We start from the raw sequence: 26,747 nt of genomic DNA on the forward strand, positions 1-26,747 counted from the left end.
TCTTGGTGTGGACCGCGCAGTCCTTCCTCGGGGTGCAGTGACCCTGCTGGGCTCCTGCAGCCTCTCAGGGCCCCAGGCAGGGGCCCTGACCAGCCAGAACTTCTCCCCGAGGCTCTGAGGCTGGGAGTATGGATGGGGAGGAGGTCCAAGGGGCTGGTGCTGCCCAGGTGTGGGCCTCTCAGGCCATCTCCACACTGAGGTCCCCTGGGAATGCAGAGGAGCCAGGCTCTGCAGACCCCACCCCCAATCCCGGGGATCCAGCCCAGGAAGCACTCATCTCACACACATCCCACAGCTACTCAAGGAACCCACCCTGGCCTGGTCCAGGAGATACACAGCGGGACCATCAGCGGGAGGGTTGGGGACCCGGAAGGCTTCCTGGAGGAGGGGGCAGCCAAGCTGAGTTGGGAGGGGAGGCTCTCCGCCTGCAGGCCCTCTACCAAGAGTTCCCCCGCAGTTTCCCCAAATTCTCATTGCAAACCTCAGGGGGTGGCGGGGGTCCAGACAGGGAGAGGGCAGGTTGGAGGGCAGAGAGGGGAGGAGGCAGGCGAGGTTGCAGTGGCCCGTAGCGGAAGTGGCACATGCCTGTGGGCACAGACCAGGGCAGGGAGATGGCCAGGACCCCCTTCTCAGAGCTGGGCCAAGGGAGTGTCGGCCCCCCATGCAGGCAAAGCTTAGCCTGGTTCTACCAGACACATTATCTACCGGAAACAAGAAGCAGCCAGCTGGTGCCTGACCACTCTGACCTCCCCGGAAGGGCAGGCCGCTCTCCTCTGCCTCTGGGCCCTTCCTGAGGGAGCAGCACCCCAACAGCACGAGTGAAGGCAGAGCAGCCCCTCGGCTACAGCTGCACACCGGGCACGGGGGACATTCTTCACCTCATGTGGGGGAGGCTTCACCCTCACACACTCTCTCCCTCTGCATCTCTGTCGACAGCTCTGCTATTCATCCAGCTGCCCAGGCTGACCACCACCACCACTGAGGAGTCCTTCTGGGTTCCTTTGTGCTCGGGGCTGAGCCATCTGGAAGTCCTATTGGTCCCACTTCTGTTGCTCTCCATTCACAGCCTCTAGCACTCTGCAGCTTCAACCCTCCAGCAGCTGGGGCCTCAGGATAAAACTCAGGATTACACTCAAGATAAAACCCCAAATCCCGACAAAGCCCCCCCAGAGAACCCAACTGCCACCCTCTGCCTCAGTAACTCCACTTCAGACCTACTAGTCTCTGCTGGTCCTCAGTGAACCAGCCAAACTTCTTCCTGCCCCAGGGCCTTTGCACATGCTTTTCCCACTGCCTGTTAAGCTCTTCCCCTGGCCTGTATGGCCAGCTGCTCCTCTCCTCCTTTGGGTCTCAGAGAGGCCTCCTATAACACCTCAACCTGTCACATAACCCTATTCATTTCCTTTATGCCACACGCCACTGATTAAAATCATTTGTTATCTGCCTTGCTCCCACGCTGTGAACTGTCTGCGGGCAGCAAGTATATATGCCTTACGACGGCACTCCAGGTCTAGAATAGACCAAGTTTAGTAAATATGTTAATGCTTGAAACCATGCTCTGACCCTCAAGGATGGGTGTCTGTGTTGGAGGAATTCACCTCCTAGCAGATAAGAAGACACCGTTTGTTTCGGTGTCATCCCAGGAGATTACTGTACCGACCAGGATGACAGCCTTTGGCTAAGGCGGTGGCAAGAGGATGAAGGGAAGGGAGAACGGGTTGGCATTCAGGGGTGGCCATCACCGCTGCACTTTTGTGGAAAGCCCCTGTCCCGCTACCATGAGCCTTCCTCACATCCTGGCAGTAGCAGCTCCGGGAAATCTCACGACCCACTGCTCACCATCCCATCCCTGCCTCCTAGGGAAGATGGATGTGATCTTCTCCAGGTGGTGTAAAACCAATCCAGTTGACAGAGAGTTAAATCTGCCCCCCGCCTCAGCAACTCCAGAACATCGAGTTTAGGCAATGCAGCCACAAAATCAGACAGCTGGTTAGCGATGTACTCGGTCCAGATGGATGGGACACCTGGGCTATGGTGCTCGCTGCAGGCCTGAAGAGCGGTTGCTTCTCATCTTTCCTCTCCAGCCCTCTCCCCACCAGGCAGAGGACCCCAGAGCAGGCTGGCAGCTGGCGGGGTGACACGGGACCAGGCACTTGAGAATTCGGACCGCTGAGCGGGGACAAGCAGCCCAAGACAGCGACGCAGGACCTCAGGCTTCGGGATGCTGGTGGGCCAGCCTGGTTGCTAGGAGATGGTGGTGAGTGTAGGAGGGATGACGCGGGGCCGTGTGGGCAGGGCTGGAGCCAGACCTGGCAGGCAGTCCAGGAGAGACAAACATGAAAGTGCAGATCTGCCAACTCCACCTGCAAAGTCACCAGTAACACAGAAAGAGAGCCACGAAAACGCACTGCATCTCCTGGTCCAAATAAGTTGCACTCGGTGGTAGAGGGAGCATCTCCACGGCTCAGCCCGTCCGAGGCTTCTTTGGGGAAATGTTGGCTCCATCTTCTCCCTGGTCACCCGTTAGTTTGGCTTCCGGAATGAGAAGATGTTTCAGGTAAGCGGATTAAGGCTCTGCTGAGTGGACAAGCCAGAGGACCCATGTTTCTCCTTAAGATGGAGAGGGCTGCCCGGGGTAAGGGGTGTGTGTGTGGGGGTATCACCCTGTTTATATCTGCCAAAGTTCTGAAAAATAAGTGTACTGGGAAACAGATACTTGCACACCCATGTTCACCACAGCATGATTCGCAGCAGCCAAAATGTGGGAAAAAGCCAAAAGCCAAGTATCCATTAACAGATAATAAACAAATGTGGTCCATCCATACAGTGGAATATTACTCAGCCTTAAAAAGGAAAGAGATTCTGACACCTGCTACAAATAACGTAGATGAACCTTGAGGACATGATGCTCAGTGAGAGAAACCAGACACAAAAGGACAAATACTGTCTGATTCCACTCATGGCAGGTCCCTAGAGGAGTCAAATCCACAGAGACAGGAAGTAGATGGTGGGGGGCAGGGGCTGGGGGAGGGGGAGTCAGTGTTTCATGGGGACAGAGTTTCAGTTTGGGGAGATGGGAAAGTTCTGGAGATGATGGTGGGGATGGTTGCCCAACAATGTGAAGATACTTAATGCCACTGAACTGTGCACTTAAAAATAGTTACAATGGTGAATTTTATGTCTATTTTAACACAATAAAAAAATTCTAATGCATTGGGTTTTCCAATTACAAAAATCTTGGAAGTTTCAGAAGAATGGAAGAAGGGAAACAAAGTCAACCACTGTTAATACTCTGTGTTTCCTTCCAGTTTTCTCATTTTCTACACTCTTGGTTACAGATGGGCTGTTTATACGACTTTGATTCCTCCTTTTCTTCAGTTGACATTGTAACAACTTTGATTTCTCAACTGTGTTTTCGAGGTGCTTAGATATACTTTTCTAATTTAATTCTTCTGGAGACCTTTGGAGACACATCTTTTTCATTATTATTATGGTGCTAATATACACATAATATAAAATTCGCCACTCTATTTCAAAGTGTATGACTAAGTGGTTTTTGGTATTTTCACAGCGTTGTGTAACCATCACCAATATTTAATTCCAGAACATTCCATCATCCCCTAAAGAAGCCCCATCCCCATTAGCAGTCACTCCCCATCCCCCTCCCCAGCCCCTGGCAATCATGAATCCACTTTCTGTCTCTGTGGATTTGCCTGTTCTGGATATTTCACACAAATGGAATCACACCCTGTGTTTCCTTCTGTGTCTGGCTTCTCTCACTGAGCATCATGCTCCCAAAGTCCATCCATGTTGCAGTGTATGTCAGTGTTTCACTCTTCTTTTATGGATGATAATATTCCAGTGTGTGGATGGACCACATTTTATCCATTCACCAGTTGATGGACATGTGGGTCATTTCCACTTTTTGGCTACTATGAAGAGATGTAATTTTTAATAGCTGCATAACATTCCACCAAATGAACATACCCTACTTTGCTTAACTGTTCCCCTACTGTTGGACATTTAGATTGTTTTCAAATTATACCTCTGCAAACACGTTCCTGAACATTTGGGATTCTCTCCCTTCCACAGATGCCCAAGATCGAAAGGCATGAACATTTTAAGGCATTTGAAACTTCCATGTAGAAGACCGCATTCCACCAGAGGTTTGCGAGTTCCCCCGCACACCTCCCCCCACCACTGCAGACAAAGGAGCCTCATTCACCGTCCCCAAGTCAGGACTGTGCCCTCTTATTTTCCAAAATTCTTTCCTGCACATACGTTTAACAGTTAGGTTTCATTCTGCCACATCTTGTATCCTCATTATGCTGTTCTTTCATTATCTCATTCATTCAACACATGTTGATTGAACACCTATTATGTGCCATGGGCCATAGGGCTTCCCTGTGTCTCCCATTGAGAATGTTGAAATTTATTCAATTTCAATCAGCAAACACCACTTTCTTGGGAGAACCCAAAGATGAACCAGAGTTGTCACTTCCTGCAGTGAGGGTGACTCCGTGGCCCTTTATCGTATTAGCCATGGGGTGTCAGGTGCTCACTTTACCTCCTAAGCCTCTTATAAAATTGGATTAAAACTCATAGCAGCAAACTTGTAGAGCTGTGGGGAGAACTCAGTAATAAAATGCATTTTTTTAAACACTTGCTGCCCAGAAAGGTATAGCCTCAGGGACACGGGCATGATGGAGGGCACGGGTGAGAGTGAAAACCAGTGATTAAAATGGAAGTCACGCATGTTCCATGTGTGAGAAAAGCCCTACAGGTGCTGCTGATGTTTGGGGACTCCCCAACAGTGGCCAGTCCCCCCACAATTACCCCCAGAGTGAAGCCACTCCCATGGCGAGGGGCTTCCTGTCAGCTCTGTAGCCCTCCCCTCATAAATGTTAGCCAGCGAAGAGGCCAAAGCCCAAAGAGAGGGGGGGAAAGTAACTTGGAGGAAAGAGAGAATGAGAACAGAAGAAAGCAATTCTAGAAAAAAACCTTATGCATATATATTATCCTCAGAGAGCAAATAGAAAGTTCACTAGCCAGGAAACAAGTTTAAATTTGCCTTTTGAAAAAGAACATTCAAAGAACCAGAAGAAGCTCTTGGAAATGAAAAACCTGAGGATCAAAATTCAAATGGCAACAGAAGCGTTGGAAGAAAAAAAAAACAGAACGAGAAGATAAAAAGAAAAAAAATGTAGACAAGAAAATTAGATCGATCCAGGAAGCCCAATATATGGCAAAGAAGAGTTCCACAGAGAGAGACCAGAGAAATTAAAAGTGGAAAAATCACCAGTGACATCATCCAAGAAAGTTTGCCAGGAATGGAAGATATGATAGAGCCCACTGAATGTACAGCACCACAGGTGAAAAATAGACCCATACCAAACCCACACTGTGAAAATGCAAGATGTGGAGAATAAAGAGAAGATGGAGCAGATTCTACAAGCTTCCAGAGAGAAAGGGAGTGACAAGCAGAAAATGAGGAAGCAGAACGGTTCAGACTGTTCAACTGCCCAAGACTGGAAGCTGGAAGACCTAAGGCAAGGGAATATATCCACTACTCAGAACACTTGTCCTCAGCCAAACCACCAATCACACAGGAGAGCTGAAGGAAAACACTTTCTCTGGAAATGCCCAGGGGTATACCTTCCCAAAACAAGGGCACAAACCAAGAAACAGGAGACCTTACCCCAAGAAACTGGAGCTACATCCCAGGAATCCCAGGAGCTGAAGAAGAGGAGCCAGAAGCACAGCCGGGCAAAAACTGCCCCTGTGTGGAGAAGTTAGTTCCACCTGAGGGGACTGGGGAGAGAGAGAGTCACAGACACACAAAAAAACAAAGGCAATCACTAACTCCAGGAAAATCAAAAAACAAGTCCTAGAAAATAAAAGTGTTCCTTAGTGCACACTGTTGCACTGTGAACAATATTTTCATATAATAACATAAGCACTGAATATTCATTTAAACAAAAGTTGTGATATAACTTTTGGGAAAGCAATATGCCTAATAGAGCTAAATCTATACTTTCAGGAGTAGGAAATCAGTGGACAATGTTCAACTGGTAAATCCAGAGATGTGTAAACCATTATTTGGGAAGATGGAAGCAAATGCCAGAGAAACAGCCAATAGAAACAGCAGTGGCAGCCCTTGGGGAGTGAGACACACAGTGCTTTGTTTAAAACAGTTTTTTTTAAGCTTCGCACAGTCTTCAGCACACAGCCAAACACTCTACAAGTATTGCTACTATTAATTTTGACAAGAATAAAACATCCATACCTTCGAGGGACTCATCGCTGAGTCGGGGAGCTTTATGTAGTTTGGAGAGCACTTGAGAGCTTACTATGTGCCATGAATAGCGACACATTTAATTTAATAGATGAGAAGTGCACTTACAGGATCAAATAGATTAGAAAATGTGCCTACTTACAAGAAAATAAAAACAGAGAGAGACCAGAGGTCAGCAAACTACAGCCCACTTACCCACCATCTAGCGCACACCATCTGATTTTGTGCATCCAGTGAGCTAAAAATGGTTCTTTACATTTTTAAAAAATATTTTTTAATTTAATTAATTAAATTTTCGCTGTGTTGGGTCTTCATTGCTGCGCGTGGGCTTTCTGTAGCTGTGGCGAGCAGGGGCTACTCTTTGTTGAGGTGTGCAGGCTTCTCATTGCGGTGGCTTCTCTCGTCGCGGAGCATGGGCTCTAGGCCCGTGGGCTTCAGTAGTTGTGGCACTCGGGCTCAGTAGTTGTGGCTCGAGGGCTCTAGAGCACAGGCTTAGTAGTTGTGGTGCACGGGCTTAGTTGCTCCGCAGCATGTGGGATCTTCCCGGACCAGGGCTCGAACCCGTGTCCCCTGCATTGGCAGGCAGATTCTTAACCACTGCGCCACCAGGGAAGCCCGGTTCTTTACATTTTTAAATGGCGGGGAAAAAAGAGTCACAATATTGCATGACATGTGAATAGTACATGAAGTTGAAATTTCAGCATCCATAAGTAACGTTTTACTGGAATGCAGCCGTACCTCTTCTCTTTCCCTTGTGTTCTCTCTCTCTGGTGGCTTTCGAGCTACAACGGCAGAGCTGAGTAGTCAAGACATGTGGCCCTTGACAGAGAGTTTGCTGACTCCTACGTTAGAGGATGAGGGTGTGGGGGACAGAATGGGGAGGATCAAGGTGGGATCCTGGAGCAGGGGCACAGGGGCAAGTCTTCCGGTACCTTGTGGATCGCCCGCTGTCCCTCTGACTTTACCCTCTCACACAAGTCTGCGTTCATTTGTTCTGGGAGGGCCTACCGCGTGCCAGGCTCCAGAGATAAATGCTTACCCAGGCCAGAGCCAGTCCCTGCCCTCGCTCACGGAGCCTACGCTCTGTCAAGGGGAGCAAGGTGAGTCAAAGGCAATCAACAGGAGCGAGTAAGACAGGGTAACCGGCAGTGATTCGGGCTTTGGTGGTGGGTGGCCCCTCTGAGTGGTCAGGCACCGTCTCTTGGAGGAGTTGGAAATGATAAGAAGGAGGCTGCCATGTGAAGAGCTGAGAGGAGCACACACTAGGAGGCCAAAAACAGCACGTGCAAAGGCCCTGAGGCTGGACGGTGCCTGGAGCATTTGAGGAATAGGAGAGAGCTGGGAGCAGAGAGGTGACAGCGGCCTGCCAAGCCACAGCGGGGAGCTGGGTTTCGCGAGCACAGCAGGCACCAGGGGAAGGTTCCAAGCCAGGAGGTGACACAGACCCAGGTTACATATATTGAACCCTTGAGCATGCCTGGGAAGTGAGGTGCCCAGCTCCACCTTTGGTACAAGGAAGACGGGACCAAGGGACATGGGGGAAGAGCAGGCACCCTCTCCCATCAAAGGCAGATCCGCCTGAAGCTCACCCTTGGCACCCAAAGCGGGTCGTCCAAGAGGCCCTTCCTTGGACAAGTCAAGAATGGCCCAGCAGACCGCACTCTGGTTGCAAAGCATTTTTCCTCGAAAGAGGGGAGTATTCCTGCGCTGAATCCCCTGTGTCCCCTGGCAGGGAGAGAAAGCTAAATTTAAAGGTGTGTTAACTGGGGCAGTCTGATCCAGCCGAGTCTGATCCGGCGTGCTTCAGCCAAAGATCCACTGGGGCCCCGCAGCTCAGCTGTCCCCACACCTGGCAGCAGCTGCCCTGCCTCACCTGCCCCTCCACATCCAGAAAGCTGTTACTGGCGCATTCCCTTTGGGAGGTCGACCGGGTGCCCCACACCTTGCCGGGCAGCCGGTATGTGGGCCCTGGAGCCAGACGGGCCTGAGCTTAAAGCCCAGCCCACCACTCCCCATGTCCTGGAGCATGGCACCCTCCGAGCCTCAGCTTTCTCATCTGCAAAATGGGTCCAATGAGAGCGCTCACCTCACAAGTGACAGGCACTGCTCATTACCTCTTCTCTCCCCAACATTCACTGGCTTAAAAAGTATGTTCTGAGCACGTGCTGTGTGCCAGATACTGAGGCCACAGCAGTGAATGACACCGTCCAAAATCCCTGCCTTCGGGGAGCTGACGTTCTAGAGAAGACGCAGCCAGTGAACAAGATAAAGTAAAATATATGTTCGGTCTGAACGTGGTAGTTCTACAGAGCTTCAAAGGAAGGGGGTGTGAAGTGTCAGCGGGTTGAAATATTCTGTGGGGTTTCTGGAATGTTGGGTATGTCTGGGGAAGTGTCCCAGGCAGGAGGAACAGGAATGCAAAGGCCCTGAGGTGGGCGTGAACCTGGGAGCTTTGAGGAAGAGGAGGCCAATGCTCCTGCCTCCCCCTCTTCCTTGGCCCCTAGTGTAAAGTCCATATTTCCCAGCTTCCCCTGCTCCTGGGTTTGGCCTTGTAGCTAAATTCTACCCAATGGGAAGAAGGGAAGATGTCATGTGCATCTTGCAGGAAAAGTCCTTAAAGGGAAGAGGTGCACCATTGGTCTCTGAAACTTCCTGCTTCCTATTGGCTGGAATGCAGATGGGATAGATGGAGCTTGAGCAGTCATCTTGTATCAAGAGGTGGAAATTCAAGTGCTGAGAGGGGCAGAGCCAGAAGACGCAGGAGCCTGGGTCCCCGTCACAGCCCTGGATTGCCTCCCTCAGAGAGGATTAATTCCTATCTAATTCAAACCTCTAGCACTGGGGGTCTTCCACCCCATGTAGCCAATCCTAATTCCAACTGATGCATTACGTAAAGTGCCTGTCACATGATGCCCTTTGTTCATGCCTACTACGATTTTCCTCTGTATTAGTAAAGGAGAATAAGAAATGTGCCCCGCCCTTGAGAAGTTTAGAACCCCAGTGGGGGAGTCCGCGGGCCTGACTCTCAGCCCCAGCCAGCTGTGTGACCAAGGGCAAGCAGCCTCGCCTCTCTGTCTCAGCTGCTCCAATTCCAAAGAGAGAGGATTGGCCCCAATAATCTCCAGGAGTTTGGAGAAGGGAGGGTTGGGCAAACTGCAACAGTGAAAACAGGAGAAAGATGAGAAAGGTGATGAACAGTGAGATTTGGACGAGCAAAAGAAAGGTCTTTGGGAGGGGGATGCGGTAGGTCCATCAGGGCTCCTCTGTTGCCAGCGCCACCTGACCCGGTGGGTGGATGGCGGATTTATCAGCTTGTGGAAGGGGACACCCAGGAGTTCCCTCTTCCTAGCTGGGTTTAGGGCAACCTAATCTGACTCACCAGTTCCACATCATAGAGTCCGTTCATTTCTTTTCTTTTTTTTTTTTTTTTTGGCCACTCAGAATGTGGGATCTTAGTTCCCCTACCAGGAATCGAACCCACACCTCCTGCATTGGAATCGCGGAGTCTTAACCACTGGACCGCCAGGGAAGCCCCGATTCTGTTCATTTCAACACCCAACTCCTGGTCCCATTTTCAGTATTAAGAATCCCTTTGGTTGCAAGTGGTAGAAACCCCCTCCTGAAGCCACCAAAAAGCAAAGACCAGCTTCCAACACTAGGCAGAGCATGAACTCCAGGCATGGCTGGATCCAAGCATTTGAATTCTCCCCGAGGGGTTCAGCCTCTCTGCTTCCCTTGGGCTGGTTCCTTCTCAGGCAGGCTGATGGGCTTAGTCACTAAGGCCAGGTCCACGCCCTTCACACAGCAAGATAAGAGGGCTACTGTTTTGTCCTTTCAGGGCATAGAAGTGGGGTCTTACTCTGAGAAGCGTGGGGAAGGCTTCAGAAAGATGGCGAGAGCTGGGGATGCCCGCTGGACAAGGGGGTAGGAGACATCCCAGGCAGAGGGGACAGCCAGGCAAACTCCTGCAGTTCAGCACTGCCAGACTGGGAGATACTTGGTAGGAGCAGGAGACGAGGCCCGGGGGGTCAGCTGGAGGCTGAACACGAAGAGCCCTGAGTGCCGGACTGAGCATCTGAGGCTCTGTCCTCGGGCAGTGGGGAGCTATGCAAGGGTATAGAGTGTGGAGTGGGGGGGGGGGCACAACCACGTTTTCATCCCGTGTTGGTGCAGTGGAAGGTGTATGATAGCAAGGCGGAAAACTGGAGGCAACCAGGAGAGCAGTGAGGGGGCTTCTGTGTCACCAGCCTGCACCACATGGCTTGCCTGGGGCGGGGTGGGGTCAGAGAATTTCTGGAATCAAGTCAACAGGACTGAAATGTGGAGGGTGAGGAGCCTGGCACTGGGGAAGTCTGGGAGACCGATCCATGATGTGGCTACCAACTGGCTTCAGGCTGGTAGAAGGCAAGAGACAGGAGAAACTGGTATTGCCACCTCCAGGGACTAGAAGAGCCAACGCGTCTTTGTGATTCAAAGTGGCTGGTTCTTGGATGCCTCCAGAGATGGGGAGCTCACCCCTTATGACCCAAATAAACCATGGACTCAAATCTATCCCCCTAGGGTCAGGCACAGCTCCATGCCCCATGCCCACACCATGGGGGCCTCCCTCACCCAGGCCAGCCCTTGTTGCTTTGGGCACCTGACGCTGTCTCCTTTTAAGACTGTCATCCAGAGCTTCCCTGGTGGCACAGTGGTTAAGAATCCGCCTGCCAATGCAGGGGACATGGGTTCGAGCCCTGGTCCGGGAAGATCCCACATGCCACGGAGCAACTAAGCCCATGCGCCACAACTACTGAGCCTGCGCTCTGGAGCCTGCAAGCCACTACTACTGAGCCCGCGTGCCACAACTACTGAAGCCCGCACGCCTAGAGCCTGTGCTCCGCAACAAGAGAAGCCACTGCAGTGAGAAGTCCACGTGCCACAATGAAGAGTAGCCCCTGCTCGCCGCAACTAAAGAAAGCCCGCGCGCAGCAACGAAGACCCAACACAGCCAAAAATTAATTAATTAAATTTTTTAAAAAAGACTGTCCTCCAGTCTCAACACCTCTGGTTTCTCTGGTTATTCATTCCAGGGAAGAGCCTCCCAGAGTGTGGGACAAGGACCCCTGGGGGTCCTGGGGAGGATGTCGATGTTTCTCAGACACCAAGTATCATGGATTTGCAGGGAAAGAAAGCAGACCCCTTCGACCTCCTCCCGTCTCTCTGGCTGCATCAAGGAGAAAGTCTCCATGGGGTGCCAGGGTGTTGGGGTGTCTTAAGCACAGGCTCATGGCCTTGCTGAGCAGAGCAGGCAGACTTCCATCGTGGGCCTGGGGCCGCTGAAGTGGCTGGTGTGACTCTAATGGTGCTGCTGGGTTTCCGCTGTGGTTACTTTGACGTTGCATTTCTATTTTGGGCAAGTGTTGATGGTTTGCCATATATGGTTGGCCCCCAGTGACCCCGCTAAATGCAGGCTGCAGGGTCCCCAGCCCCTTGGTCCAAAGCAGTTCCTGTGGCTGGGAAGGGGGGGCTGGGGCACACCCTGGGATGATCCCACAGCCAGATCCATGGAGCACAGGGAGCCTGACGAGCAGGAAACCTCCCTGCAAATGCTGCCAGCATTAGTAAATTACACCACCACAGAGAAAGGCGTCCTCCCCCTTGCTCGCCTCCTACCTGCTTCCTTCACTGAGAATAACCCTTTGCCGGTTGGAGGGTCCCCTTCTGGAATGTTCCCCGTGGACTTACTGTCTCCTGTGTAATGTGAATGGGATCGTGCATTTTGTTTTGTATCACATTCTGGTAAGTGGTGGTTGTTTTTGACAACCAGAGATTTTAGCATTTTAATACACGTAGTTTCCTAGTTTTTGTTGCATAATATTGCATGATATTGAATATCTGTAATTCTTGTAACTGGGCCTCTATTGCCAGAAGTCACATGACACCTTAGAGGCACAGACAGCCTTTTGGGGTACCAGAAAATTAAATTCTGGGCATCTTGCTTCATCACCCTGCTGAGATCAGCTTCATCCTTGTCCAAGCGGAGTCCTCCACTCATAGAAAGAATTGTAAGGGAGATCGCAGAGCGACAGCTGGAAGCCAGGCCCCCAGGCCATCAAATGCTCATCAAGTTGTCCTCTGAGCTGGAAGCTGGTGCTGCCTGGCCCTACAGAGGAGGAAACTGAGGCTGGGAGGAGGCAGCACCTGCCTCTGGCACAGCTGCGTTGGCGCTGTGGAGGCCCCATTCTTACCGTCCAAGGATGGCTGCTCTGCCAGGAGGCCTCCAGTTCCAGATGATTTTTTTCCTGTGGCCCCAATTTTCCCTTAATGTCGTTGATGATGATAAGGATATTCATAGTGGTTGACATTGTGAGGGCTTTCTTTGCTCCAGGCACCAGCAGCCCTCTCCAGGGGCCAGGTACTGAAATGAGATCCTTGTTGTTAGAGGAGTTGACTGAGGGCGTTGGAATCCCAGTCAGAAGGGTCCACCGTGTTGTCTGCGCTCTGTGGTTTGCTTACCTCCCCGGACGGGAAGCTCACTCTCCTTCCCCACCCTGTGCTCGCTTGGCACTAGCTCCACGCTCCAAGGTGTGGGTTCCCGGAAGGGGCAGGGGTGCGCGCCCCGCAGCGCCGGGCCGGGGAGCGGCGTGGAGCCCGACAACGCCTCTGGCCCCCGCCCGGGCCTCGCGGGAGGCGCCTGGGGCCTCGGAGGCGGGGTGGGGAGGGGCCGCCGGTGGCGGCGGCGCGCTAAGCAGACCGCAGTACGGCCGGCGCTAGGACCCGCGGGGGCCTCCCAGGCCGCCGCGCCTCCCGCTCCCCACCTCCTCAATCCCAGCCTTCCCCCCCAAAATGAGGAAGCGGAGCAACTTGCTCCAAGTTGTGCAGCCGGGGCCGCCTCGGGGTGCGCAGCCGGCGCGCGGGGGCCCTCCTGGGGGCGGGCGCGGGGTGCGGCCCAGGGGCGACCCCTGAACAGGTGAGCGCGCCGGTGGGGATGGTGGGGAGAGACGGTGGGACAGTGGGGGGACCCCAAGGGCTCGCGGGTGGAGGTATGCCGGGCGAGCGCGGGAGGGGCCGGTGTGCAAGCGCGAGCGTGCGCGTCCGGGGCGCGCGTCCGGTACGCGGCTGGGGCGGGGGTGGTTAGATGCGACCAGGAGCGGGGTGGGGTGGGGTGGTATTTTTGTGGGTGCGGGTGTGCGCGTCTGCAAGCCCCTGGGTGTGTGTATCCGCGGGTCCACGTGGAGGGATGTGCGCGTGTCTCCGAGCTGCGTGTGCGCGGCCCTGCGTGTAGCTCTGCGTGCCCGAGTGGCCCAGCGTCTGGCGCCCAGGTGTTCAAGTGTGGGTTTGTGTGTGGTGGTGGGGGGTGGGGCCGGTACACACGTTTCCGAATGTCCGAGAGTCTGTGCGTGTGTTCACACGTGTAGACGTGTGTGCACAACTGTCTCTAGGAGAACCTGCTTTTGCTTGCATACCCGCGTGCCTGTGGGTACCTGTGTCCACCTGTGTGTTTCTGTGTGTACATGGATCAGTATGCGTGTGAGTACACGTAGGGCTGGGGATTTCTGGGGGCACATATTCGAAGAGCAGAGACTCACCCCTCCCAACCTGTCTCACTGCCCAGCCACCTGGTGGGGTCCATGGGGGAAGCAGGGGGCGGAAATGCCCCGGCCCCAGCAGCAGCGAGGGGCTTTGTGTGTCCGTCCTGGGTTGGCGTGGGGTGGGAGAGGGGAGAGGCTCAGCTGGCGGCCACAGGAGCCCAGCAGGGCTGCACTGCTCCGGCCCCCACCCCCTTCAGGGTCAGAGATTCTTAGGAATGACCTTGAATCATCCTCTATTTCCTTGTCCTGTCCCTGCCTACTTACCAGAAAAGAGGAAGAACCAGGCTCCATTAGGTGGCTCCAAGCTCCCCACGCACTGTGTGGGCTGCTGGGGCCTGAGTCAGCCCCTGGCCACTTGCTCTGTGCCTGCCTTGTGCCTCAGTTTCCCTTTGGGGATGATGGTGGGGTCAGGCTCCATGCTAAGGAACTCTTCCAGGGAAAGACCACCTCCTCAGAGGGGCTTGGGGAGCCCCTACAAGCCTGGGGAGGCCGGCTGGCTGTCACCTCCACCTGGCCTGAGCTGGAAGTGGTAGTCATGGCCCCTGGGGCCCCAGCCTCGCTTGAATCTGGGCTCTCCAGCTGGTCTCTGCCCCCTCCCCAGGGGAGCCCTCGCTTCCTCCACGCCTGGCACCCCTCACCCATCTCAGCCAGGATGCCAACGGTGAGTACCCCCAACTTGGGTGCCTGTGCCCTGGCCCTTCCTCTGCTCAGTCCACAGGAGCTCCACTCCATGGGGAGCGGGAGGTTTACTGTCTGACCCGTGGCCCCTTGGCGGTGTGTGCCAATCTTCCTCTATCACTTGCTCTTGCTCTTCTTTCACCCTTTCCTCCTGCCCTCCTGCTCTCCTGCCCTCCTGCCCTGGGCCCCCGCTCTGTGACTCTGATATGTCCGCTGCTCGCTCCCTCGACCTCTCTCCTCTCCTCTCTCCCTGTGTGCTGTTTGTGGTCTCTACCTCAATCCAGTCTTTCTCCTCTGGGCCTCTCTCTCCCCTCACCCCGCATCTCTCTCATGACCCCTTTCCCCCTCTCGGCACCCCCCCCCCCGCTAGAGGCGCTGGGCCCCAGGCACCCAATGCATCACCAAGTGTGAGCACACGCGCCCCAAGCCCGGGGAGCTGGCCTTCCGCAAGGGTGACGTGGTCACCATCCTGGAGGCCTGCGAGGTGAGTGGGGAGGGGACGTGTGCCTGGGGAGAGGGGACTCCGCCAGGAAACCATCCCACCGACCCCACCTGGCTCCCTTCCCGCAGAACAAGAGCTGGTACCGCGCCAAGCACCACGCCAGCGGGCAGGAGGGGCTGCTGGCGGCGGGCGCACTGCGGGAGCGCGAGGCCCTCTCTGCGGACCCCAAGCTCAGCCTCATGCCGTGAGTCGTGGGGAAGAGACCGGGACCGGGGCGGGGTCAGCGGGTCCCGGCCAGCCATGCCCAGCCCGCCTTCCCGCCGGCCGCAGGTGGTTCCACGGGAAGATCTCGGGCCAGGAGGCTGTGCAGCAGCTGCAGCCGCCCGAGGACGGGCTCTTCCTGGTGCGAGAGTCCGCGCGGCACCCGGGCGACTACGTGCTGTGCGTGAGCTTTGGCCGTGACGTCATCCACTACCGTGTGTTGCACCGCGACGGCCACCTCACCATCGACGAGGCGGTCTGCTTCTGCAACCTCATGGATATGGTGGAGGTGCGGCCGGCCACAGGCCCGGGACCCCAGAGCCCATGCCCCCCATTGCGGAGAGGGACGGATGCCAGGCTCCACCCTATCCCGACGGCTGGCTGGACATGGGACCCCAGAGGTGTCTGCTCCCCAATGGGGAGAAGGAGGGGCTGGTCTCCATGGTCTGAGTCCTCCAGGTCCCACCTCCAGAGACTGGGGTGACTCCTCTGGTAACACCTAGGAACCTCCAATTTGACACCAATGCCAAGACACTCCCCATCCTCCTGTTTCCTGCTAGTCTGCATCCTTTCCTGTTCCCATGGAAACCAGCCTAAAGAGTCCTGTGGGAACGAACCCCCTCTCCTCTTCCCCAGCTCCCACCCACCCCATCCAGAGGTCCCCCCAGGAAGGGGATGGGATGCAGGGGTTCCCTCGCCCACGGGGTGGGCTCATGGCTGCCTCTGCCCTGCCCCACCCTGCAGCATTACAGCAAGGACAAGGGGGCCATCTGCACGAAGCTGGTGAAACCCAAGAGAAAGCAGGGCACCAAGTCAGCGGAGGAGGAGCTGGCCAAGGGTAGGGGGCCCCGCCCTTCTGCTCAGTGTTAGCCTGGCCTGGGGAGGCAGGGCCCTGGGGCCTGGGCACAGGGCCAAGGCCACATCACCTGAGCAGGTCGCTGTGCCTGCCTCTGCAGGCAGAAGACCTGGGCTGCCCTTGGGCGGGGCACAATATTGATCTGGTTCTCACACCTGCTGCTTCCCCCCACCCCGACCCCTGCCTCTGTTCCCATCATCCCTGAGCCAGAAACCCTGGGCAGATCCTCGACGTCCCCCACCCTCCCACACCCCCTCCATGGCCAAGTTCTAACACCTGTTAAACCTGGCCCCTCCCCAGGACTTCCAGAGGTTAGGACTCCGCGCTTCCACTGCAGGGGGTGGCAAGGGCTCACTCCCTGGTCAGGGAACTAAGATCCCACAGCCACCTGGCGCCGCCAAAAAATAAAAAATAAAATCCGGCCCCTCCCTGCCTGGCTGCCCCTGCCCTAGCCCAGCCTCAGACAGTCCAGTCAGACCACCTCTTCCCTGAGGGAGTGTCCTCCTTCCTCCCAAACCCTGTGGCCTCAGAGGCAGCTGTCTACTGTGAAAATCACCCATATCACTCCCCTGCCTAAAGGAGGGAGTTCAGGCAGCTCCACTGCCTTCCAGAACCCTCCCCTGTGGCCGAGCTATCTTTCCTGCTTCATCTACAAAGCCCTTCCTCTATTCCACAAGCCCCTAGGGTTGTGTGACTCCTCGTTTCCTCTCATGCCTCTGTACTGTTGTGTCTTCTATTCCCCTCACCTGAAATGCTTTTCCAGCCCTTGAGGAGTGAAATCCTCCATGCTCAGAGCCAATGTGCCCTACCGTGGCCACCCCTTTTGAACCTGGTGATCGTGGCTGTCTCCTTGGAAGTGTCTTGGGGATGGCACCTGGGTGGAGGCTGGTGTCACCGTGCCTGATTGTACTCAGGGGCTCGTGATTTGGAGAGGGGCTTTGGGGAGGTAGAGGAGGAGACCTACAGAACCTGCTGGGGGCGGGGGGGAAGAACACAGCGGTGCTTGAGAGAAAGATCAGGGAAGCTGGAACACAGATGATGACTTAGAGCGCTGGAAGATTCTGGAAGGTTCCAGAACCTTTACCAGAAGGTTCTGGAAGCTTTACCAATCTCTGTTGTATTTTTTGGCCCGTGTGTGTGTCCCTGGGTGGTCAGGGATAAAGGATCGTAAAGGAAGAGCCTACAGGGTCCTTGGAAGGACACAGTCTCCAGATGGAACAGAGAAGGGCTCTGTTGCTTTTGGCCGCCCGATAACTGGTACCAGGAGTGCGGAGCCTCAGACACGCCCTTGGGCCACTGTGGGGACGCATGCCACACGGCCTGGTCTCCCGCCAGGTGGAGCTGCCGTGGGAGGGGCTGGCACCTGGCAGCCCTCTGACCGGGTCTCCCCCCGACAGCCGGCTGGTTACTGAACCTGCAGCATTTGACATTGGGAGCGCAGATCGGAGAAGGAGAGTTTGGAGGTGAGCGGGGTGCCTGGCAGGGGCTGAAGGAGGGTGGGGGGGGGTCCCAGAGATGAATTCACATCCACATTTGATAACTACTTGCTGTGTGGCTGAGAACCCAAGGGCTCCTCTCTGTGAAAGGAGGTTCACGACAGCCAGTGCCAGGAGAAAGGTAGTTCAGGCAGGCGCCCAGCGGGTGTGAGCCCTTCACAACCCCGGGCTCTGGTGCACACTGGTCCCTCTGGTCCCTTTTTTGTTTTGTTGTTGTTGTTTTTCCCGGCCGCACTGCATGGCATGCAGGATCTTATTCCCCAACCGGGATGGAACCCCCGCCCCCTGCAGTGGAACGTTTATTCTTAACCACCAGATTGCCAGGGAAGTCCCTGTTCCCTCTCTTTTGATGCCGTTGCCTGAAGTTATTATCCTGGTAGGCCCTGGGGCCTAGATCAGGGCTCACAGACCTTCTCTGGAAAGGGCTGGAGTGTGTGTATTTTCCATCTGTCACATCTGCTCAGCTCTGTCCTTGTAGCAGGAAAGCAGCCACAGGACGCAGGGAGATGAACAGGCATGGCCGTGTGCCAATAAAACTTTATTTATGGACACTGAAATTGAATTCTGTGCAATTTTCATGTCATAAAATATTCTTCTCTTGATCTTTTTTCAACCATTTAAAAATGTAAAATCCCATTCTGAGCTTGCGAGCCTTGCAGAAACCCACGTTGGGACTGGATTGGGCCCGAGGGCTGGAGTTTGCAGACTGGTTTAGGTGATTCTCTTTGCTCAGGGATCTGGAGCTTGTAGGGGAGCGGTTTCCAGGCCTGGGGACCCACTGCTGCATCGGCATCCTTGGGGGTCAGTGTGAGTGGGTATGTCCCTGTGTCTGTCCAGTCTCTGTGGGGTCCTGATCTCCTCCCCCACCGGCCCCCAGCCGTCCTGCAGGGTGAGTACCTGGGACAGAAGGTGGCCGTGAAGAACATCAAGTGTGACGTGACAGCCCAGGCCTTCCTGGACGAGACGGCGGTCATGACGTGAGTCCTGGTGAGGGGAGGGCATGCTGGGGTGGGGGTCCAAGCCACCTTCACCCCACACCCGCCTGCCCCCAGGAAGATGCAGCATAAGAACCTGGTGCGTCTGCTGGGTGTGATCCTGCACCAGGGCCTCTACATCGTCATGGAGCACGTGAGCAAGGTGGGGGCAGGGCCTGAGGGTCGGGCGGGGTGCGGCGGCCGAGCAGCCTCCAGCAGCCCTCACCCCACCCGTGTCTCCCACACAGGGTAACCTGGTGAATTTTCTACGAACGCGGGGCCGGGCCCTTGTGAACACCCCCCAGCTCCTGCAGTTTTCCCTGTGAGTAGGGCTCCCGGGGGCAGGGAGACCGAGGCACGGAGCAGGGAGGAGCCTGGCCTTGGGAGTCTGTGGTCCAGGCACCCGAGCCCCGTGCCCGCCACCCCTCCACTCCAGGCACGTGGCTGAGGGCATGGAATACCTGGAGAGCAAGAAGCTGGTGCACCGAGACCTGGCTGCCCGGAACATCCTCGTGTCCGAGGACCTGGTGGCCAAGGTCAGCGACTTTGGCCTGGCCAAAGCCGAGCGGAAGGGGCTGGACTCCAGCCGGCTTCCAGTCAAGTGGACGGCACCCGAGGCTCTCAAACACGGGGTGAGCCCCCCTTACCCCCCAGGGCCCTTGGAACCCTAGCACCCCTGTGCGACCCTGGGCCTGTCTCTTGCCTCTCTGAACCTCCAAGGGACTGGCTCCGCCTCTCTGGTAAGCCCTTGGCCCATAATTGTTCCTTTTAGCCCCAGTCTGGGCCTTGGTCTCCTCATTTCTGAAACAGTCTTGGGCTCAGCAAGTGAGAGCAAGAATAACCTCGTTCTTGCACTGAGTCTGGGTTGGGGGGTGGGGCGGATTCAGAGGCAGGAGCCTATTGGGAGGAGACCTGGGACTAAAGGTCAACCCAGGGGGACTTCCTGGAGGAAGCAGGGGCTGGGGCAGAAGCCCTGAGGGGTCCCTCTCCCCCTGATCTCCGGCCCCACAGAAGTTCTCCAGCAAGTCGGACGTCTGGAGTTTCGGGGTGCTGCTGTGGGAGGTCTTCTCATACGGCCGGGCTCCATACCCCAAGATGGTGAGCAGGGGCGGGGGGGCGGCACTGGGTCCCCCGCAGGTCTAGGGGTCGTGATCCTGACCCCCAGCCCGCACCGGCGTGCCCTCTGCCCATAGTCGCTGAAGGAGGTGTCAGAGGCCGTGGAGAAGGGGTACCGCATGGAGCCCCCCGAGGGCTGCCCGGGTCCCATCCACGCCCTCATGGGCAGCTGCTGGGAGGCTGAGCCCGCTCGCCGGCCGCCCTTCCGCAAACTGGCTGAGAAGCTGGCCCGGGAGCTGCGCAGCGTGGGCGCCTCGGCCCCCAACGGGGGGCAGGATGCAGATGGTCCCACCTTGCCCCGCAGCCAGGAGCCCTGACCCTGCCCGCGGGGCCTCAGGCCCCAGAGAACTGAGACAGTGGGGGGCACAGGGTGGGGACTCGGGCCAGGCCTGAGGAGCGGCAGGGCCAGCGAGCTGCCCGCCCGGCTCACATCACAGGGGCAGGCTGCGTCGGGGTTGGGGGGGGGCTCTGGGCAGCCCGTGGGCACCACGGCCCCAGGGAAGTGAAGGATTAGCGCCTGGATAAAGACTGGTTCCAAGGACTGGGTGTCTGAGTCTCTCTCTGCTACCACTCTGGGGACCCCATCACTTACTGGGGGTGATCTGCCTGCCCAGTTGTCTGCCCACTGAGGGGTTCACCAGGCTAGGACCTTGCAGCCCAGAGGGGCATATATTTCCCCTGGGATGGGGCCAGGAGACCCCCAGGCCAGGGATCACAGCCACCCGTAGAGCCACTTGCCATCACCCACGGGTCCGCCACCTCCTTTGGTGGCAAAGACCCCACCGTAGCCCTCAGGGTCCCAGGTGCAAAGGACAGTGGGAGAGTGCCAGCGGCTGCGGACATCCGAGTCCCCTGTCCTGGCATCCTCTTTTCCTCAGCCTTGCCCCTCGTCCCCTCCTGGGGTGCTCCAGTGTGGCTACATCCCCCACCTGTCATGACCTAACAGCCTCACCCGGTGACTCCAGGGAACACTCGCTGAAAAAAAGCCAGCCGCACGGCCTGTCCCAAGGCCCTGCCCCTCCCGTCCACTCTCAAGCGGGGGCTGGGGCTCCGGGCTTGCACCCCCAGCTTCAAATCCTGACTCGACCCGTAGCTGTGTGGCCCGGGCTTGCCGTGAGCCACTGCGTCAAACTGAGGGCATGTCTGGGATGGGGGGTGTTAGTGCTAAACTCGGGGTGTCCTGGGCAAACTAGAGAGGTGGCCCTCCTCCATGGGCCCCCAAAGCCTCCTCTATGATCAGGCATCTCTTCCGGGGGAGACATGAGGACCCTGAGGGCTCACACCAGTGAAGGACTGAGCACACAGCTAGTGCTCAGCTATTACCTGTGACTGTCAGCCACCCTCTCTCTGATGACGCTCCCAGACAGCCAGCCTCTAGGTTGCCTGGAGAGGGGGTTTCTGGCCAGCTCGGTGTGGGCCCCTCCCCAGGACCGCCTGAGCTGGTGAGGGGACACCAGACCACAGCACGGCCTCCCACCTTGACTGCCCCACCCCTGCCTGAGCGGAGCCTGAGAAATGTCTCAAGGTCACGCTGACCTCCTGCAGTTCCCCCCCTCCCCGCCCTGAGCCCTGCCCACCCTCTGGCCTCAGTTTCCCCACCAGCACCTGAAGGGGTTTAGCGATTCTTCCTGGGGGAGAAATGAAGGGTGGGAGGCTGGAGGGGCTGAGAGTGGCCTGGCCCCCGCCTAATCCAGATGGAAGGTGGCCCCGCACTGCCCTGGCCTGCCCCTAATCCGGTGCTCTAAGCTGACACAGCGTCTGGACCTTCAGCCGCATCCTGCTAAATCGCCAAAGCCCCCTGGGCCTAACACCCAAATCCCTCCTGCGCCTCTTAACCCACCCGGAGCCAATTAGCTAAATGGGGCCTGTGAACAGAGCAGCTCTTTAGCGTTTCCAAGTGATGAAGCGTTAGGGGAATTACCTGCCCCCACTCCACAGAGCCCCAGCCCACCGTACAGGCGGGGCAGCTGAGGCCTGGAGGGGCCCCAGGAGCCTGGGCTCAGGGCTTCTGGGGCCTCCCTGCCTGGCCAACCCCTTGGGTATCAAGCCCCCTGCCCACCCGGCCGTCCCTCCTCGTCCAAGGCTGCTCGCCCCTGCCCCCGACTTCTCCAGGGCCTGCAACCCTTTGCTGCATGTGAGTGTCTGAGCGTGTGCACTCATGCCGCGTGTGAGTGCCTGTCTCCACCTCTTTCTCTTTCTCTTTCTCTGTGTGTGCCTTTCCCCTACAAAGCCAACATTCCCTACATTCCCTTATCTATACAAAGCCAGCAGAAATGAGGTAAGGACTTATCTCTGCTTCCTCTGCACTCACTCCCTAGTCCATCCACGGGCCTGGGTCTCCCGCCTGGCTCCGCCGCTGGGTCAAACTCCCTCTGTCCTCCTCCTGGGTCTCATCCTGCCCCTCTCAACCCCAGTGCCCCTCCTCACTGTTTTCAGGGCACACCCCCCCCCCCGCCTGAGCCCCCAGGCTCCTTGGACTGGGGAGGGGGTTGGCAAACCAGTCTCAGGGGCTTCCCAAGATCCTGCTCCGGCTCTCAGGCCACCGCCTGAGAGACAGTCCCATCATCCACCTGTCCCAAAAACAGGGTCCGGGTATACCGGTCCTCTTCCCTCCTCCTCAGACTTTCTCCCCCGAGATTTCTCTCCTGCCTCTCCCCCAGCCTTGCTCTAACCAGGCCTCTAGCATCCTCCTGGCCTCCCACCTTGCACACAATAGCTACTCATCCAAAATGCCATCTGTGCCCCTCCCATGCCCCACAACCTCCCATGGCTCCCCAGTACCCACCCCTTCACAGCCAGTCTTGTCCAGAATTTACAGCCTTGTACTCCATCTCCCACTCTGATCACCTTCATTGAAAGAGCAACCTTCCCTCCCCTGCTTGAGTTTTCTCACCAGGCTTCTGACCACCTGACATGCTATATTTTACTTATATAGTTACAGATTATCTGTCTGTCTATCTCCTCCACTAGGATGCCAGTTCCAAGATTTGTGTCTGTTTTGTTCACTGCTGTGAACAGTACCTGGTATACAGTAAGCTCAATAAGTGTTTACTGAGTGACTGAAAAGTGAACTTCTATTCATACCTCAAAACCCAGCTAAAATGCCCCATACTCCTTTGCCCTGCACAGCGGCCAGGGGGCCAACTGGAATTGCCTTCACCTCTGGGGACCTCAGCTTCCCCAACCCCCGTTGACATCTGTGAGTCTGAGAGGTTCTTTTTCTCACACCAGATGATAAAAAAAAAAAAAGCCGTAACAGTGGACATTCATTAAGCACTCGCTGTATGCCAGTCACTGTGCGACGCTCTTTCCTTTCATCAGCTCATTGAGTCCCTGTGAGAGCCCCATGGGGTAAGTCCTGTTGTCGCCGTCTTACAGCTAGGGAAACTGAGGCCCAGAGAGGGGGAGGCTCTTGTTTATATCCTACAGCGAGGGGTGGCAGACCCAGGCTAATGGTGTCCCTCCAACCCCTGGAACCCAGCCCTCCCTCTGTGGCTCAGAGCAACCAGCACCTGGGCGGGAGGGGCCCCCTCAATTAATCACCTCGCTAATCCTCCTTCCACCCAACCCCAGCCCCCTCGAGTCTGGCTGGGCCAGGCCAGCAGCAGACGGAGCTGGGCCGGCAGGGGCTGTCAGAGGGCCCGCTGGGAGCTGGGAGCACTGGGCAGGTGGGCACAGGTGGGCCTGGGTGGGAGCTGGGGGCAAAGAGAGCCCCCTAGGGCAGAAGACTGGGGGGTAAGGAAGTGTTCCTTAAGGCAGTGTCCCAGCTTCTGCCTTCCTGGGGGTCCTAGACACAGAGACAGAGAGATAAAGGGAGACACAGGCAGTCAGGGAGAGCTCCAGAGGGAAAGAGAAATAGAGGCAGCGGGGGGCGGGGGGGGGGCGGACAGAGACACAGAGAAAAATGATCAGAGAGAAGGAAGTGGAGACAGAGTCAGGTGATCCGACATGGACAGAGAGGCTGGGGAGGCAGAAGGGATGCAGGACCCAGTGGAGGGAGAAGCCCCTCCATATCTTACCCCAGACCCAGCAGGGGCCGGGGGCTCCTCCGCCCTCCCCAACCTCAGTCCCTACCATGTCTCATCCGCGCCGTCTGTCCTGCCGCCGCCCCGCCAGGTGAGGGCGAGGAGCAGCCATGTTCCTGAGCCCGGGCGAGGGGCCCGCTGAGGGTGGGCGGCCAGGGCCTGGCGAAGAGGCCCCCAAGAAGAAGCACCGGAGGAACCGCACGACCTTCACCACGTACCAGCTGCACCAGCTGGAGCGGGCGTTCGAGACCTCCCACTACCCGGACGTTTACAGCCGCGAGGAGCTGGCCGCCAAGGTGCACCTGCCCGAGGTGCGCGTGCAGGTGAGGGGACCCCCTAACAACCCGAGGAGGGAGCCAGTGCCAGGTATGAACCCTCCCAGTGCATGGGAAGGCTTCCTGGAGGAGGGGACGTGGGACTGGGGCCTTGATGTTTGAATAAGAATTTGCCATCTAGAAAGGAGAAAGGGCATTTTTCTAGCCCTCCAGAGCAATGTGTGCAAAGGGGTGAAATAGGAGGCATTTCCACAGAGCTGGGTGTTGAGGCAGGCGGAAGCGGAGGCAGAGAAGGAGCTTGGGAAGGGCCTCAAATGCCGAGCTCAGTGGCTGGAACTTCATGCCAAGGGCCAAGAGAGACCAGGAGGGAGGCCAGGGAGCCTGAGGGGCCCTGGACAAAGGGAAAGGCAAGGAGAGCCTGGATTCAGAAGACTTTGGGGCTGATTTGATGGGGGCCAAGAGGCAGAGATCCTGCTCTCAAAACAGCCATCTCCTTGGGGTAGGTAACACCATATGTTGGCACTGCAACAGGTGGGGGTCAGGTTAGACAGCAGGCAGAACCCGGAGAGGCTGGGAGGCCCAGAGCAGGAAAGAGTGGCCTCGCCTCACCCCACCAGCCCTGACCCAGGAGCACCTCTCTTGCTGCTTCCAGGTGTGGTTCCAGAACCGCCGGGCTAAGTGGCGCCGCCAGGAGCGTCTGGAGTCAGGCTCCGGGGCCGTGGCAGCCCCGAGGCTCCCCGAGGCCCCAGCACTGCCCTTTGCCCGCCCCCCCGCCATGCCACTGCCCCTGGAGCCCTGGCTGGGCCCTGGGCCCCCAGCCGTGCCGGGACTCCCGCGCCTCCTGGGCCCGGGTCCGGGGCTGCAGGGGTCCTTCGGGCCCCACACCTTTGGTCCAGGCTTCACGGACGGTTTCACCCTGGAGGAGGCGTCCTTGCGGCTGCTGGCCAAGGAGCACGTGCAGGCTCTGGACAGGGCCTGGCCATCGGCCTGAACCTGGTGCCTGCCCAGCCCTCCTTCCTCAGCCTGTCTGTGGCCACCCATGCCGGGTCCCCCACCCCACCCCCACCTCCTTACCCTGCCTTGCAGGGTAACTGGCACCCGGTTTCAAGAAGGAGGTGGCCAGAGGATCCCCGGCCAGGGGGATGGGTCCCTGGCCTGGTCTCAAGGGAGTCTGTGCCCTCGTGGGGCCTCAGTCTCCCCATCTGTCAAGTGGGCGTGGGTGGGCTGGATTCTGAGGTTCTTAGACTGCAATCAGGAGCCACTGGGGTGTGAACTCTGAGTTGATGAGTCTAAATCCCTCCGTCTGCTGCCCTCTCTCTAAGAAATAACAAGTAACAGCAGTAGCAACTCATGTTCAACCCACCCCCTTTCACTGTGTGCTCCCCATGTGCCCATTGCTTTACCCCACGAGGTGGGCGTGGCCACCAGCCTCATCTTTCAGGGGAGGAAACTGAGGCCCAGAGAGGGGAAGCCAGTTTCTTGAGGCCACACAGCCAGTAGGGGGCGGAGCTCTTTTTAAACTCATTGCCTGACTCCATCACCCCAGGCCCCATGCCGCACCCAGGCTGGGCGCTAACAGGGGACTCTCTGCTGAGGCTGGGCAAATACTGTCTGTCCCTGCTCCTCCCAGTTACCACGGTGTGGCTTATGTCCCCACTGGCCACAGCCCCCATCGTGTCTCCCAGCCCACTGTGTGGGTGGGTGGGGGGGTCGGGGCCCTGGTGACAAGGCCAGCATTTGTTCTGTCCAACCCATGTCTCCCACGTGGCAGTCCTCACCTCCCTTCAGCCAGGGGATACAGGGCAGGACCCGCCCAAGACTGTCCAGGTCTGGACTGGGTTGAGAACCGGCTCCTGACCCTCACCCAAGTCTCTCTTGAAGAGTCTCAGAACAACCACCACGTCTGGAAGGGGTTCCGTGTGTGTATATATATAGTAACAGCTTTACTGAGGTAAGATTTCCATAAAGTTAATTACACGTGCTTAAAGCATACCACTTGGTAAGCCTTGACGTCTGTGTACACTCCTGGAAGCCTCGCCACGGTCACGTGATGTGCGCACCCCTTCAGCTGCTGCGTGCCTCCCCAGTCCTCTCCCACCCCGCCCGCCCCTCCCCACACGACCATTCGTCTGCTTCTGTCACTGGACATTCACTTGAGTTTCCTAAGGATTTATAGAAAGGAAACCACACAGGATGTCATCTTTACTAGGTTTTGTCTGGTTTCTTATGCCGAGGACAATTATTTTGAGAGGCGTCCAGGCGGACCCCCTTTTCTTGGTGAGCCCTATTCCGTAGTAGGGGATACACGTCTGTTTATTCACTCCTCTGGTTTGCTCTGGGGTGGGTTCCAGCTTGGGACGATTATGAATTAAACTGCTGTGGACATTTGTGTACATGACCTACACCTTCATCTTCCTTGGGGAAATCCCTGTGTATGGATTTTAGCCGTTCTCAGGTGTGACACGGCATCTCGCTGTGGGTTTACTTTGCTTTTCCCTCTTGACACGTGGTGCTGAGCATCTTTCCATGCGCTCGTTTGCCATCTGTGCATCTTTGGTGAAATGTCCGAATCTCTTATCCATTTCTATATACTAACAGTAAGCACTTGGAAAAGGAAATATTTACGTGTTTAAGATACCATTTAAAATAGTATCAAAACCATCAAACACCTCGGAATAAGTTGGACAAAAGACGTACAGCTGCTTGACACTGAAACTCAAAATATTGTTGAGGGAAACAAAAGAAAACGTGAGTG

At 56.5% G+C, this 26,747-nt stretch overlaps 2 protein-coding genes across 10 annotated transcripts; both read left to right on the forward strand.

Annotated features, from left to right (window-relative positions):
* Window positions 1-12,058: 12,058 nt before the first annotated feature.
* MATK (megakaryocyte-associated tyrosine kinase) lies at window positions 12,059-20,235 on the forward strand. 8 transcript variants are annotated; one of them, XM_089905660.1, is made up of 13 exons: window positions 12,059-12,076; window positions 14,471-14,530; window positions 14,918-15,031; window positions 15,118-15,233; window positions 15,320-15,539; window positions 15,995-16,088; window positions 17,504-17,569; window positions 18,480-18,579; window positions 18,655-18,739; window positions 18,825-18,898; window positions 19,013-19,208; window positions 19,588-19,674; window positions 19,770-20,235. In XM_089905660.1, the coding sequence occupies exons 2-13, from the start codon at window positions 14,522-14,524 to the stop codon at window positions 20,007-20,009; spliced, it is 1,401 nt and encodes a 466-aa protein (XP_089761786.1). In that variant the 5' UTR covers window positions 12,059-12,076; window positions 14,471-14,521; the 3' UTR covers window positions 20,010-20,235. The 8 variants fall into 8 exon arrangements, 6 of the variants coding, with proteins under 6 accessions (XP_089761786.1, XP_022413374.1, XP_022413375.1 ...); XM_022557666.3 differs by lacking the exon at window positions 12,059-12,076 and adding an exon at window positions 13,144-13,247; XM_089905659.1 differs by lacking the exon at window positions 12,059-12,076 and adding an exon at window positions 13,738-13,807.
* A 2,661-nt stretch (window positions 20,236-22,896) lies between these two features.
* RAX2 (retina and anterior neural fold homeobox 2) lies at window positions 22,897-25,682 on the forward strand. Of its 2 annotated transcripts, XM_022557347.3 has the most exons (3): window positions 22,897-23,043; window positions 23,809-24,040; window positions 24,645-25,682. In XM_022557347.3, the coding sequence occupies exons 2-3, from the start codon at window positions 23,828-23,830 to the stop codon at window positions 24,981-24,983; spliced, it is 552 nt and encodes a 183-aa protein (XP_022413055.1). In that variant the 5' UTR covers window positions 22,897-23,043; window positions 23,809-23,827; the 3' UTR covers window positions 24,984-25,682. The 2 variants fall into 2 exon arrangements, with proteins under 2 accessions (XP_022413055.1, XP_089761789.1); XM_089905663.1 differs by having other exon boundaries at window positions 22,897-24,040.
* Window positions 25,683-26,747: the final 1,065 nt, after the last annotated feature.

This window comes from Delphinapterus leucas, unplaced genomic scaffold (assembly GCF_059928025.1).
Source record: "Delphinapterus leucas isolate spDelLeu-1000000601 "Yukka" unplaced genomic scaffold, BTC_Dleu_Yukka2 spDelLeu_asBTCV2_sq25, whole genome shotgun sequence".
Lineage (NCBI taxonomy): Eukaryota > Metazoa > Chordata > Mammalia > Artiodactyla > Monodontidae > Delphinapterus > Delphinapterus leucas.